This window comes from Alosa sapidissima, chromosome 16 (genome assembly GCF_018492685.1).
Source record: "Alosa sapidissima isolate fAloSap1 chromosome 16, fAloSap1.pri, whole genome shotgun sequence".
In the NCBI taxonomy this organism is placed as follows: domain Eukaryota; kingdom Metazoa; phylum Chordata; class Actinopteri; order Clupeiformes; family Clupeidae; genus Alosa; species Alosa sapidissima.
Genome location: NC_055972.1, coordinates 7,708,438 through 7,724,072, shown reverse-complemented (window position 1 = coordinate 7,724,072; position 15,635 = coordinate 7,708,438). Strand labels below are relative to the sequence as shown.

At 41.8% G+C, this 15,635-nt stretch overlaps 1 protein-coding gene across 1 annotated transcript in view; it reads left to right on the top strand.

Annotated features, from left to right (window-relative positions):
* Nucleotides 1–14,777, top strand: part of LOC121684774 (ankyrin-3-like) — a 108,007-nt gene extending 93,230 nt beyond the window's left edge. The window contains 10 exon segments of the mRNA XM_042064849.1: nucleotides 179–253; nucleotides 2,371–2,502; nucleotides 2,881–3,024; nucleotides 6,170–6,260; nucleotides 6,655–6,832; nucleotides 8,210–8,287; nucleotides 9,774–9,857; nucleotides 10,856–10,990; nucleotides 12,158–12,243; nucleotides 12,525–14,777. Coding sequence (XP_041920783.1) covers nucleotides 179–253; nucleotides 2,371–2,502; nucleotides 2,881–3,024; nucleotides 6,170–6,260; nucleotides 6,655–6,832; nucleotides 8,210–8,287; nucleotides 9,774–9,857; nucleotides 10,856–10,990; nucleotides 12,158–12,223 — 983 coding nt within the window. The 3' untranslated portion in view covers nucleotides 12,224–12,243; nucleotides 12,525–14,777.
* The last annotated feature ends 858 nt before the right edge of the window (nucleotides 14,778–15,635 follow it).

Genomic DNA, 15,635 nt, shown 5'->3' with positions numbered 1-15,635 from the left:
CTCTTACTTCTTTCATCTGGTCAGTTCAGCCATCACATTGTTCCCTATTCCAGAGTTTTTCAGAGAGTACCGTTTGGCCAGAAAAGTGTACAGTGTACAACATATTCTGCCCTGAGATGCCAAAGAATGTGACTGCAGCACTGATACATACATGTTTTTTTAATGTCATGTCTTTCAGGTCCACAAAGCCCTTGTGAAAGGACAGACCTCCGAATGGCCATTGTGGCCGATCACCTTGGACTCAGCTGGACGGGTGAGACAGAGACAGTGTTCTGATTTTATTTGATCTTTTTAAAAAATATTTATTGGGGGCTTTTATGCCTTTAATTTGACATGATAGTGGAGAGAGTGGCAGGAGGCGAGTGGGAGAAAGATGGGGTGGGATCGGGTTCATATACCCAACAACATTCATAAGAACTCTATCTATGTGTATCTGTGAAGAACTCATAATTTGGATGGGAGTGAGCTTCAACTTTAGACTAACTTTATAAAACTGCGTCACCGATATCCACTGGAAATACCGCACAAGATTTAAATATTGTGTCCTCAAAGAACCTTGGATACATTAGTCATCTACTTTGAGGAAAAGTGCCAGGTATGCTTAGGTATAATTCAGAATATGTTGCTAGTAGGAACAGTTTCTAGGAGAGGTTATAATTGGGACTAACAGCTCTTCATTATTTAGTTTGGAGAGAGATACCATAAGGCATGACTCATTGTTGGGTTGGCAGAAAGGATTGTGCTTTTAGCTTTACCATCACACCACATGCCATTGAAAAGCTGTTTCAGAGCCAATGTTTGTCCTTATGATCGTACTCCACTGATGCTGCAGTGACTGCTGACTGGTAGGGGTCTAGAATGTTCTTGGGAAGCAGTGTTTATAGTAGCACACCATCTGTTGTCTCCAAATCGTGTGGGAATATGGGCTTTGTCCAGAATCCCTGACAACAGCGTGCGGTGGAACTGGTCTGGCTCAGATCCATTACTAATACTAATATCAATAATAATTGTTACATTCAAATATTGACAATAATAATAATAATAATAATATTATTGTTGTTGCTGTTATTAAAAATATTAATCATAGTAATCATAATAATATAGGAAGCATAGACACATAGTGCTTTACAATTGTAGAGTGCAACAGTTCGGATCAGGGCCAGAAATACCTGTAGATCTAAGAGCAATCATCCCATTATGACCTTTTTGTGAAAATTTCACTTCATCAGGTTTTGATGAGGTATTTATGCTGACAGTAATGATTATCTTTTAATGTGATAACTTTTTGAACTGTGAACAGTGATATTTGTTATAGATTAAATACATTGACAGTTGGTATGTCTGGTTTTAGTCCATGGTATTGAGGTCAAAGATAAGTGAAGAGAATGGAACACTTGGCGAGTGCGTCCTTCAAGGACATGCTGGGTTTATAATGGAGGAAGTGATGACTTGTAACTCCTGGAAATGTCACCTGGAAGAACACACAGATTGTGTTGCCATCAGGGCTTTTGGTCCCAGCAGGCTTTGATCGAGATCAAAGGCAAACAAGTGAACAAAATGCACCGAAGTCACCTCTGCCCGCACCTGTGTTTAATCGGACTGGGTGGCTTTTTAGTGTGTGTGTGTGTGTGTGTGTGTGTGTGTGTGTGTGTGTGTGTGTGTGTGTGTGTGTGTGTGTGTGTGTGTGTGTGTATGTCCATGTGAAATTGCAAGTCTCAGTTAGAGAGAGAAAGGAGGCTGGTACACACACACACACACACACTAAAACACAACTGAATGTCAACCTTAAGACATTGCAATACAGGAACTTATTATTGCCCCCTGCTGGTCTCACAAGGTTTTGCAATGCAGCAAAAGTCAGGATATCTTTTCAGTAGGATTCTTTGCTGAATTAATTGGCAAAATGGTGTGCTAACTCAACCACCATTTTGCCAATTACTTCAGGCCATCGGGCCTTCCTTTTTTTAGAGCAGAACACACATTTAGATAATGAGATCATGAATCAGTCGATGAATGCTGCTATTTGTCATAATGAAATCTTGAAATCTGACTCACATGCAATGCATCAAACATGAAAACATCTGTTTACCATTGAATTTGTTTCTAAATTAATTGGCCATACTGTATGTGTTAACTCCTTCCACCCTCCTTAGATCATAACATATTTAGCTCATGCCTCATTTTTAACAGTGCATATTGTCTCAGTGAATACTAGTCTGCCTTAATGTCTGACTCACATACAGACAACCCCTCCCCCCACACACACACACACACACAGACACACTTCTGATAAGATGCTCTCGGTACAGGAACTAGGGGAATGTAACATGATGTGTTTTGTGTGTGTGTGTTTGTGCGTGTGTGTTGCAGAGGTGGCTCGTGAGTTGAACTTCTCGGTGGATGAGATCAACCACATCCGCGTGGAGAACCCCAACTCTCTGACCGCTCAGAGCTTCATGCTGCTCAAGAAATGGGTCAGCCGAGAAGGAAAGGACGCCACGAGTAAGGACTCTACTCTCTCTCCTCTCTGCTTCCTTTCTCTTTCTTTCTCTCTTTCTTTCTCTCACCTTTCTCTCTCTCTTTCTTTCTCTCTCTCACGCACCCTTCCTCATCTCTTCCCTTTCCCCAACTTCTTTTCTTTTCTCTCACTGCTCCATTCTCTTATAATAATCATTTCAAGTCTCTTCACTTCTTTTATCTTCCCCATTTCTAATCTCATTCTCTTTCTCCCTCCTTTTATCTCTCTCTTTCTCTTTCTCTCTCTCTCTCCCTCTATATTTCTTCTTTAGTGCCTCTCTTTTTTCCTTTTCATCTGAAATATGCATCTGAATGAATACCTTTCTGATGACTTAATGTTGATTCCTCTTCTCCTCCCCTTAGCGGACACCTTGACTGCTGTGTTGACCAAAGTGAACAGGATGGACATTGTGACTTTGCTGGAAGGGCCCATATTTGACTATGGTAACATTTCAGGCACCCGAAGTTTTGCAGATGATTGCGCTGTGTACCAGGATCAGGCTGATGGTAAATTTTAGGTCCATCTAGCAGACCTCCTTCCCCATCCCTCCCCTTACTCCGTTTGTTTTGTTTTGTTTTGTTTGTTTGTTTGTTTTTGTTTTGTAATCTTTCAGGATTATTTTGTTGCAAGGCATATGACACCACTGCCTTACACCTTATAGAAGAATCTGGAATATCTAAAGATTCACTCAGGGATTGTGGACATCTGACCTTTTACAATTTACAAGCGTCCAGAATCAGGGATTGGGACACTATACTCACAATCCGTGAATCCAGGAAAGTTGGTTTTCTTCTTTTTTTTAAAAAAAGAAAAAAGTAAAGATACACAGTACCCTGGGTGATTAAAAGATACCCCACCTTTTTTTTTTGAAACACATTTTTATATTTAACTTCGACTTTTTGTTTGTTTGTTTGTTTTTACCCCCCACTCCGAGCAGTTTACCCCTCCCCCTGCCCTCTCATATGCATGTTGGTGTACATGCATGTAGATGATCATTTGGAGCAAAGCATTACGGCATGATGCTTCCTAAATGAATAGGGATGATTAGGGAGATCAATTCGGACGCCTGACCAGCCTTTGGATTGAAATAATAGCCGACTGAGACACTAGTTAACAATCACTGCGTAAGACTAATGAATGGTCTTTGTAATCTATAATTTATCTGTGTAGAGCTTGTCTGAGCACAGGTGTGGTGGTGTGTACTTGTGGTAACTCTTCTCTTCACTGTCAGTGTGTCAGTGTCAGTGTGAGACACAGATTGTGATGGAGGTTTTGGAAGTGCATGTGGTACCACCTGCCAAGTGTTAATGTCTGAGTGGTAGCCCTATGAAACTCTTGTGTTATCTATCGCATGTCCTGGATGAAGGGGCGAGACGCTGCTCTACTCTGCCCCCTAGCTGTAGCTGTTTGTACGCCTCCCTCCACCCCCTCTTTCTCTGAGCTGACCTTCACCTCCAGAGAGGAAGAGAAAGAAAAGAGTGAGAAAGAAAGAAAGATAAGCTAAGAGAAAGAAAGAAAAAGGAGAAAACCTCTCTGTGAAGGGCAGCCAGACCGACTGTCAGTTCTCCCTCCCTCCCTCCCTCCCTCCCTCTAGTGCAAGCGTTCCCTGGATCCCTCTCTCCTCCCGTTTGACAAAACCCATCCATCCATCTTTCTTTCGATCCACCCCTCCATACATCCATCCTTTTCCTATCATCCCATCCACCCTTCACCAATCTCATCTTTTTTCAGCATTGAATTACACTTCATGTCTTGTGTCAGTGTGACTTCCGTCGTCTTGCATGTGTGTGCGTGTTTGTGTTTGTTCTCTGTATCGTCTCTGATGTTGTATGTTATTGTATGTGACATGTGGCAGTGAGAGCATCAGACATAGACTCTTACACAGTAGTACTTAGTAATGCACATACTGACTCACAGACTTGACATACTTTTAGAGCTCACACATTGTTTCACATACACACACATACACACACACACATACACACACACACACACACACACACACACACATACACACACACACACACACACACACACACACACACACACACACACACACACACACACACACACACACACACACACACACACCACCATGTATATGCATTACTGCCATGTCATTCTCTAGGTCCTTCTTCCCATTATCTATCTATCTATCTATCTATCTATCGGTTGCTCTCTTCATCTTGTCGGTATTCATTAGTAACACCATGTGAGAAAGAGGATGCATATAATGTCTCACTATCATTGTTTGTTGAGCTTGTGTGTGTGTGTGTGTGTGTGTGTGCTGCATGTATTTGTGCACTCCTGTGTCCCATGCTCATTGTTCATTGAGTGTTTGTGTGTGTGTCTCTGTATGAGAATGTGTGTCTCTCTGTGGATGTTTGTTTTTTTGTCTTTGTGTGCTTTGTGTGTGTGTGTGTCCATATGTCTCATCTCACACAGGATACCAAAGCATCCTAGAGGAACTCCAGTCAGGCCCCTCCTCTGAGGCCAACCCCCGCCCCCCCTCCCCATTCGAGCTGGAGTCCATCCCGGACCTGCCCCTCGACCCCCCCACCCTCTCCCACTCCTGGGGCTACCAGTGCCTCACCGACGAGAGCATCCTGGGCCCCCCCGAGAACGCCCCAGCTAGACCCCAAGACCTGTCCCTCACACAGCAACTTGACACCCCCAGAAACACTCACTCACCCACTGACACTCCAGCCACGATGTCCCCTCCCATTCTTATTCCCAGTCCCAAATACCACGACCTCGCCCTCAATCCCACCATATACATTATCCCTCCTCCCTACACTCCGCCTACGACTCCCAGCGCAGACTGGACCTTTGAGGCCACCATACACAAACAGGAAGAGGAAAAACAAATGCACACCATACATCAACAGGAAGATGTCCTTACACTCATACAAGCTGTCAGCCCTTCCGCTGAGCCCTGTGAACAGACTATTTTTCCCAATACTGAGCCCATTGAACATCCATCTGAGGGTCAGGAGGAAATTGCACCATCACCATCACCGCCATCATCATCATCATCATCATCATTCTCATCCCCGTTGCCCCAGCAACCGCATCCAGTGGGTGCAGAACAGGCAAAGGAGGCGTGTCAGGAGGACATAGCGGCGGTTCCACAGCCCTGGGTCCAGGCACTGGAAGATCGGCAACCAAAAGAAAGGGATGAGGACGAGGAGGAGGAGGAGGAAGCAGAAGTGGAGGAAGAAAGATTGAGGGAAGTGAAGGAGCAGAGGGAAGAGAGCAAAAGGACAGAGGAGGATAAGGAGAAACAAGAGGACAGATCTTGTTTTCTCCCAGAGTGGGAAGAGATAAAGAGATGCTGTGAGGGAAAAGCAGATGTCAAAAAGATGGAGGACAGGATGAAGGAGGGAGAGACCGATGTTGAAAGGGTGGAGGAAAGGGGGGAGGAAGTGGAAGACAGAGAAAAGGAAGTAGTGGTGGATTCTGAAGAGGTAGAAGAGAAAGTGAAGGAGGGGGAGGTGCATGTTGAGCGGGTGGAGGAGAGAGGGATGCAGGGAGAGGTGGAAGCTGAAAAAGTGGAGGAGAGGTGGAAGAGGATGGAGGAGAGGGAGGGAGAGAGGGAGGGCGACCCTGGGGCATGGCAGGAAGAGGCGGGTAACTGTTGGCTCTCTGCAGGTTGGCACAGCGAGACGTCCAGCGTGAACGTGGAGCCGCCCACCCCTGGACGCAGCCTCAGCTCCGACCTCATCGACAGGCAGGAGAACAGGTCTGCAGGCTGCCCCAGCAGCACTCTACCGTAATTTCCCAACTATTAGCAGCAGTTTATACATTAATTTTGCTACATTTCTTCAGCTATTAATTATTATTAAGCAGTTAATATGGTATTAATATGGTTTTGTTTTTTTAACTTGCATAAAACACTGTCCTGCGGTTTATACACAATGTGGCTAATACACAGGAAATTACTGTACATACCACTGCTCTCTCTCACTCTCTATGTCTAACAGGACTTTTGGTGTTTTGTATGCTGCAGATCCAATATGGAACTTGCTTTGTGACAGAAGTTGCTCATATTCCTGTCATTGAAAGCTCATGATTAGAATCAGTTGCCTTTTTTCCCCTATAATCCTCATCCCATTGCTTCTCTCTTTGTTTTCCAGCCAGGAGAATTCCAGCGACTCCGTCACGTCCTCGTCGCGGGGTGAGTCGGGGAGGCCGCGTCAGAACGGGGAGCGCTCCGACAGTCCAGCCCAAAACTCCAAAAGCCAGCGGAGCGGGAAGACCAGCGGGGCACAGGGCAGAGAAGAGGGGGCACTCGTCTCCGAGCACAAAGTCCAGGTAACCCAGAACACACTACAGCCCACACAGACATCACACACTGGTGATTCAGCTCTCATCTTATCTAGGCGATTACAGGTCATAATAATAATAATAATAATAATAATAATAATAAGAAGAAGAAGAAGAAGAAGAAGAAGAAGCTTTATTTGTATAGCACCTTTCATACACAGAATGCAGCTCAAAGTACTTTACATTTGGAGCATGTAACACAATAATAGTCAGTCAGTCAGTCATTATCATAGTCAGGTCATAGTGTTAGTTCAGGTTGTAAAATCATCAGGATCAATCGAATCATCATCACTTTTTGCCAGGGACAACTTGGTAGGCCGATTTGTGCTCATTTCAAGCTAGAGTTCTGCAAATTCCTATTATTTGGTTGTTAAGTCTGATGTTACGGGCCCAACAGCTTTTTCGTCCAAAAAACGTTTACTAGTGCAGCCAGTCAATTTTCACCATCACCTAAAAAATCGCTTAACTCTAACAGAGCAATTAGTGTAGCTGTGCAGCCGGATGATATAGTCAAAGGTAACATCCAGGCTTCCGTGAAAAATATGATTTTGTTCAGTTGAGGGAGAAAGTGAGTAGAATAACAATTGTCTTATCGGTTAGTCTGAAAGGCTTAAAAAAACGTTTTTTTTTACTGTCTATGGGGAAAAGAATGAGTGGGACCAGTTGGAGAATGAATTATCTGCACATTATTACATCACAACTTAACAACCAGATACGTAAAAGGCAGCAGTGAGACACACAGCGAAGTCAGGGTTAACTAATAACTAAGATAACAGAAGCCATTACCTGTTGTAGAGGAACCTGTTATCTACAGCGTGCGATCATTGAATCACAGAAAAGGACTGCTATATGGAAGTGCATACAGTACTTCCTATTGCTCCAGTGTGAAGTGGTCAAACATCTACACATTTATATTTAGTTTTTAAGAAGTTTCATTTCATCATGGACAGTTAGCCACCTTCCTTTCACTGTGTGTGAATATTTTCGTGTAAAAACTAACTAAGCTAAAACTAAACCTATGTAGGGGTGAAAGGGACTTACGTGGTTGCCTAACTTTAGTTTAGAGGAATCAACGTGCCATCTAATTAAGTGCTTGGCAGTACATACACAATGCTTGGGGCTCAGCTGTACTCTGGCCAAGTGCTGAAGATCAGGGTGGCCTGATTTTAGCTGGAGCGCATGTTGAAGAGTGCTGGGTGGGGTTTGATTTGATTTGATTTGATTTATGATTTATTACGTCACAAGTAAAATACCGACAATGTCATGCATCATGTATAATGACTCAGCAGTTCTAAACCCAGTCAAATAAGGGACAGGAAATGAGTGACTCATCAGTTTTCCCCTAACAAGTGTATCTGTTATCAGCTGAGTGCTACAGACTCGGGCTCGGACGAGGAGCACACTGTTACCACCAGGGTGTTTCGCAGACGCCTCATTCTAAAGGTACCGGACTGGACCCGTCAGAGATTCGGGTCCAGCACCCACAGGGCTCTTGGTGGGGCGTGGGAGGAGGGTGGTGCTTCTGAATGAGGGGTGGTTGTTGTGGTGTTTGCTTTGCTCTGCTGCTATCAGCTTCTGGCTCAGTGTGTGCAGCTGGGATTTTTTGCCTCTCAGCTGGCCTGAACTGAACCCAAAACCACATAACTGCTGCTGATGCCCAGATCCCGGCCGGGTCAGAACCGGGTCAGGGGGTTGCAGCAGGATGGTCTCCATCTTATCTGGCAGCACTTCCACTCTTATTCGCATTCCATTCTTATTCGTTTGTTTCCTAATCTCAAAGGTCGCTTCTCACGTCTCACGTCACGTCTGCTAACCTCTTGATGATTTCGTTCTTGGGATAGTTGTTGGTAATCTGTCGTCTATATGGTGCTCTCTCTAACACACTGCAGCTGAGCTGATAGGCGGATGGATCTGGTCCTGGTAAGAGGTGTGTTCAAAAATGTCAAAGCAAAACCTTTTCTAAAAGTTTAGTTTGCTGCCAATGTTTGCTGCTAATGCTCTAAGGAGGTACAGTACAGTAGTTCTTAGCCAAGAGCTGGACAAAGAGTTTTAATTGAATAATTCCTTTGGCATTTTTTTTTTTAACATTTATGGTTATGGTTATGGATATGGTATTTGGCAGACGCTTTTGTCCAAAGCAACTTACAATGTATGACAATGTAAAATTCAAAGAATTTGTTCACTAAATTTGAACGCACCTCTGTTGTGGACCTGATGCAGACCTACACTCAGTTGCTGTCTGTGATTGTCTGATCCATAGAACTATAAAGAGTAGAATGGATGTTGAAATGATGAATTTACATTACATGTATTTGAATAGTAGATTTGTCCATTCTGCTGTTTTTAATTCTGAGTCAGATCCCTGTCATCACCATGGTAATGAGTAAATACATGATTGTTGTCCAGTCTTGCTAAGAAGGATGCTCAGTACAGTGTACTAGATACACTCAGTTAATTATGTGTCAGAGTTCTGTTCTATAATTCATCCTAAAGACTTTTGGAAAAACAATGAATTAATTTATTTATTCTTTTAAGAGGGGAACCTGGTCTCTTACCACATATGGGTACTCTTATACAGCCGTCTTGGTGTTACTTGTTTTATCCCTTGTAGTGGTCATATTCCTTCACAGCAGGATTGAAAAGCACTGTTTCAAAAGTGACACTTCTAAATGTAATTCTTCTGCTGTCCTAGTTTTCCTGCTGGTTTGTGGTTTGTGGTGGTGGTGGTAGATAGGTACTAACCATGCTCTCAGCACACAGCAACGCCAAAAAACTAATCCCTTTGATTACAGGCATAGAGTATTCAGAAGCTTTGTTGATGTGTGAATAGTAGCCATATATGCATATGGAAAGATTGCAGTGTGCATCCTGTGTGTATGCGTGTGTGTTTGTGGGAGTATACAATGTCTTTATAATCCCTTGACTTCAGGGTGAGGATGCGAAAAACATTCCTGGGGAATCAGTGTCAGAGGAGCAGTTTATTGATGAGGACGGGAACATCATTACTCGCAAAGTAATTCATCATCCCTGTCATCATCCCTTCTCTGTCTTTCACTACAAATTCATCAATTACTCTATCCATCCATCTATCTATCTATCTATCTATCTACAGTGTTTCCCATACATTGACTAATCTGTGGCGGGGCGCCATGAAATCAAAATCGACCGCCACAGATGAATATTCTATGTTTAATTTAATTTAATTTAAATTAAATATAAGATCAAATCCTTGCGTTGCCATTGAGCTGCGCTTTTTACACACGCAGCCTTTCCTTACCCCGCCCCGCTCTCTCTTGCCCCGCCCCGCTCTCTCTTGCCCCGCCCCGCTCTCTCTCTTAGCCTGCTGCCCCTCCTCTGCATGTGCATTTAACAAAATATTCACGATTGTTGAAGGATTGTTGTTGCCACATAGAAGCATTGCATAGAAGACGTCTGGCTAAATTGCTATTAAATCCGCTTAGCATCGTGACCATGCTGCGCAAATTTGTTCAAAACTGCTGCATTGAAGTTAACTCTGCTAAGGTCTTTTCACAACATAGTAGGCTACATTGAAGAGACTAAAATAAGTTAAGTTATGCAATCAAGCAGTATCTCAAAGCTAACGTTAGAATACTGTTTGAATGTCGAATTTAGCATGCTTAGCCTACTTACAGCTGCTTGTCAATTTCGTTGAAGGGCTCATTTTATTGACTCTTGACACTGAATGTTTAAAAAATCCCGATGTAAATGGAAAAGTGTTTTCCAAAATTCAAAAGTGTTTGTCCCAAGGAGAAGTACGAACCTTTATTTTAACTATGTAGAAAACGATCTTAAATCCCCCCCCCCCCCCGCCACAAATTGAATCCAATTCTGTGGGAAACACTGATCTATCTATCTTTCTGTCTGTCTATCTATCTATCTATCTATCTATATCTATCTATCTATCTATCTATCTATCTGTGTCCTCTCCTATGTCTTCATTGTGGCCCTTGACACTAGCTCTTGACCTCTGACCCTTGCATGACCCTGCAGATCATCAGGAAGGTGATCCGGCGCGTGGACACCCCTACCCCAGAGGACCAGGGAGGGGAGGGGGACGACCTCGACCTCGACCCCTACCACAGGTCCCTTATAGAGGGGGACATGCAGGGGGGCACCCCCCTTGAGGTTAGAGGAGTGAGAGGAGTAGGAAGCTGGAATCATCAGTGCCTTAAAGACAAAGCAGTGCAGAGTATGGTTTGTGTGGCTAACTGTAAAAGCAAAACGCTAACTGTGATTGTAATTTATTGTACTATCCTATTCAGAGTTTGCAACTGTATATTCAGATCTGCAAAAAAAATTGTAATTTCATACTGCCAAAACTTTCTTTTGTGTTTGTGTTTTGTAAGACGAGTGTAATATTTTGCCAGGTCGGTGCCACAAATTACTATACACAAATAACTCAACTTTGATCATTAACATTTTTTCGTCAGCTCAGTTATAATTTGTAAAGAATTTATTTCTCTCTAAAGAAAAAAAAAATGTTTTAGCACACAAATGTACTTGCAGAGTAAAATAGAATAGTGAATACTATTGAGCTTCGACAGTTTGCGCAAATCATACTCTGTACTTGTTCGTACTTTAAGCACAATTCTAGATCTGCGGACAAGTGGAAGACTGGCTCCTCTTTGTTTGGTGTGATGCTTGGCTTGCTAAAATTGTGCACTTTCAATCTTTTCTGGGGTGATGGGTTAATGTGTGAGTGCTGACTAACGGTCTACTTTCCTTCAGATTGTAGCGTCATTGGGATTGATCATTGGTCTAACATCTCTGACCAATTGTCCATGATGTGTCATGATCATAATATTTATATAGCTGTGTAGTATGCATGCTGAATGCAAACAACTGCTTAAGTGAATAATGCTGATGAACGTTCTATTCCGGGGTCATATCAGCTTATTTTAAAAACCAATGAATGGAATTTCTGCCATTGCTCAACACATTTCATGGCCTTGATTTTGAATTGTAGAGTTCACTCAATTTCAATGCTTTGACTTGGGCAACTTTGTTGATATATTTCTTTGATTGACAAATGCTGTTACCTGTGCTTGATACTAAGTGAACCTTTTAAAGATTGAGGTTGATTTGAGTGTAGTGTTGGCTTGGAGTGTTTGACTAGTTATTAACTTTGGTGTTGCTTCCATAGGTTACTGCTCCGATCCTTATCGCCACTATACTGACAGCATTCACTGATGTAATGCAACCCTGTGTGTGTGTGTGTGTGTGTGTGTGTGTGTGTGTGTGTGTGTGTGTGTGTGTGTGTGTGCGTGTGTGTGTGTGTGTGCGTGTGCGCAGGGGGAGGTGTCCAAGTCCAGAAAAAAGGACGAGAGGAGATCTGGGGAGAAGAAGGCTTACTCATAAATGCAGTTCTGCATTAGCAGGTAGATATCCTGAATCTTTTAAATGATGGATTATAACTACTGATACTGATTCACAATCTTTAATCATTCTAACTAGTTTCTTCCACAAGGCTATATATATATATATATATATATATATATACACACATATACATGTATGTATTGTATTATATTATATGTATATATTATATAATATATTATATTCCTCACTAGCCTACAACAGATAATGCAGCCATTTGTAATAAAATATTTGCGAATGCCATTTAGGTTCATCTCATTTACAAGTCTTTTCACGTTTTTAGACTTGCAGGATTTATCAGACCTGTTCCTTGGGGGCAGTGGCATGACTGTGCAGTTCAGAGGAGCGGACGACTTTGGCCAATAAACACACTTCTGCAGCTTCCATGTGTAAAGGCATGGTGTTTGTTGAGAGAGCAAGGACTTGTACCGTTTGATTTTTTCGCATGAGCATGGCAACTCACACTTCATCCTGCAGAGCGGGACGCCTGTGGCGGTTTCCCAGCTGCCCCGGGGCCGAAAGGCAACCATTTTCTGTCTGTTACGGGACCTCTACGGACTTATATCCTGTCACAGAAGGTACTACTTCCTCTCTATAGAGGAGTCCATAAGGTTCTATTTCCTGTATACTGAGGGACCTACAGGGCACCACTTCCTGTCCAGAGAAGAACCTCTAGGGTACTACTTTTTCTCATCGGAGGGGCTCGGCAGGTTGTTCTTCCTGACTCTATGGGGACATATAATAAGGCTTGAGATTGGTTGCCAGTGGCATCAGAGGAGAGGAGAAAAAAACTGAAGGAGGATCTTCAGAAACAACGGGCACGGACTCCCTGCCTCCACAGCAACTTAACACTCCATGTGACCAAAGAAGGCACAAACGATTTTGTTAAAAACACACAAACAAGTCAAACAATATGAACTCTATAGAAGCTCCTTCCCTCACTGGCCTTATAGCTTATCTTGGACCCACAACGTCAGGATGTAAATTGCGACTTTTTTTATTTAGCTTAACTTAATTTTTTTGTTTGTTTTAAAGACAAATTGATAATAATTTTACTGTACATAAATTACATTGTGTAAAATTATGAAAAATAAGCATTCAAGGTTCAGAAGGCACAAAGTCACGAGAACTTTTTAAGTGCTTTCAACGTTATTGAAACAGTACCACTCCAAAGGAAGGTTTAAGTGTAAGTTCACATGCTCTTGTATAACTAATTATTATCGCTAAAATATTTGTAAATTGAAAAACAGTGGTTCGATTTTAACTGAAGTCATTTCCTTGAAACTTCTGCTGATTCTGGACTTCCCAGAATAGGTGTGCTAATCTAATTCTGTGAAACAAAGATTTAGAGTACTAATATTTTGACGCATGCTACTCACGTTATTTTAAGTACATTTTTCTAAGTTTGCAAACACTATATTTAAACCAGACCAGAAATAACATTTCCCTGTCAGCTTCTACAGTCCTTAATGTTTCTCACAAGTTTTATATTCCGAAAAATGTCACATAGAGAATGTGAAGGTCTAAGGTACCTTTGTTGGGACGCTTCCCTGAGGATTAATCCACTGTGTGTGTTCCTCTTCAGTTTGAAGGGCATAGCTTCAGGTGTTAGCTTGAGTGCTAAGGATGAGAGGATATGTGAATGTATATGCTGGTAGACTGGCTCGCTGTTAAAAATTAGTAACGTGTCCTGTGTAAACGGCTATAGGATGTAGAGGTCTCTGTACGTTGTAAGGCAATTTGTAATGATATGAGTGTATCCATTGATTTTTCTTTCGTTTGTTTCTTCTTTTAAGGCTGCTGTGATTTCAGAAAGGGAAAGGCAATTTTGCCAGGGGTTTGTTGAAATATTTCTTCCAAACTGAAATAAGAGTTTCACATTTGACCTTCACTGATTATTGTTGCTCATAACATATTGTGTGTATGATATATGAAAAAAAAAACACTGGATGGTCATAATAATTATTTAAGCTTAAATCAACTTGTTTAAATTTACAATGTGTGACATCTTTTTAGAATCTGTATATTGCAGTGTTGGCATTGGTTTGATTGATAGCTTAGAATTTTATTTTTGCATCTAGAGTTTTTCTTCTTTGAATTTATTTTCCTAGCCCGTTTAGTCAAATCTGTTGTGTGTAAGGTGTGAAGATTCAGCCTCTAGTGTGCCGACCGACTCCATAGACTTGAGATTGTTTGCAGAAGAGTCATCGTGATGAGGAATCATCTTCTAGAATGTTACTTTTTGCATCCCCATGAGAACGTCTGTCTTGGGGAAAGGGTAGGAGGGACTTTTAGTAAGGTCCCAAATATTCTGTTGCTTTTATTTCATGTTTGTTTCCACCCAAGCAGCATTTTGGTGTATACAATTCTTACTGAGTGAAGCCATTTTAATGTCTCTATTTCAGCACTTTGGTTATTGAAGGTCTTCTCTTTTAGAAGCTAGCAGCAATGACGCCATCACAATGTCTCAGACGTCTTTAAAAAAAAATCCAACATTAAAAAAATAAATAAAAAATGCATTGATTTTGCAAATCTAGAATGTGTTCTGTTTTTCTTAATGGTTATATCTATTAATACACACACTAGCTGTTCTCACACAAGTGTGAGAAGCACTTTGAAGCACTGCATAAACAGTGCCATTTAAATTAAAATCACATGTTTTGAACCACCCCAGTCTCTCCAATTGTGATGCACATGGAGCACATATACTTGCTTTTGAATTGATGATATTAGATATATTTTTATTATTTTATATTGTTGTTATTACTTTTACTATTATTATGCTTATGTTGGCTTTTTGACTGTTTGAAACTAATATTTTTAACTAATAATGTATTTATATACTTTAGTAGGCCATTGGACAAAAGCATAAATACCTTGAACATAGGTTACACATAAAGTCATACTGGTATAGGACTCTGGGTAGGCTATATGTTACTTTGCTTTCAGACCGACTTGATTTGTTGGTTAAAAATGTAGAAATGCATCCAGTTGCCATGGATGTGTTTTCCAAATCTGGCTCACATTAGTGCGTTAGTCAAACTGCAATAAAACTGATTTAGTTGAACTGACAATATAGGTCGCAAGATTCTGTCATCTAAATGGACATATGTCCATTTAGCCTGTTCTACTGGATTGTCATTACAGACATGTCTTTATCGTTCTGTATGCCTATAGTTTGTATTAAAGTGCAGATGTCAGCTGATCCGGGTCTGGAGCAGAAGGCCTATACAGCATAGTTCAGGGGCCTGTGGCTATTTTCAATGGAGGCTACTGATATGTCTTTTCGTATACCGGTAGGCTACACTACCACTATACATAAAGATATAAAGCCCAGAAAGCAGATCATCTCTGGCCCAGGAGTAGGTTCTGTGAATTTGGACCTTATCCCCTC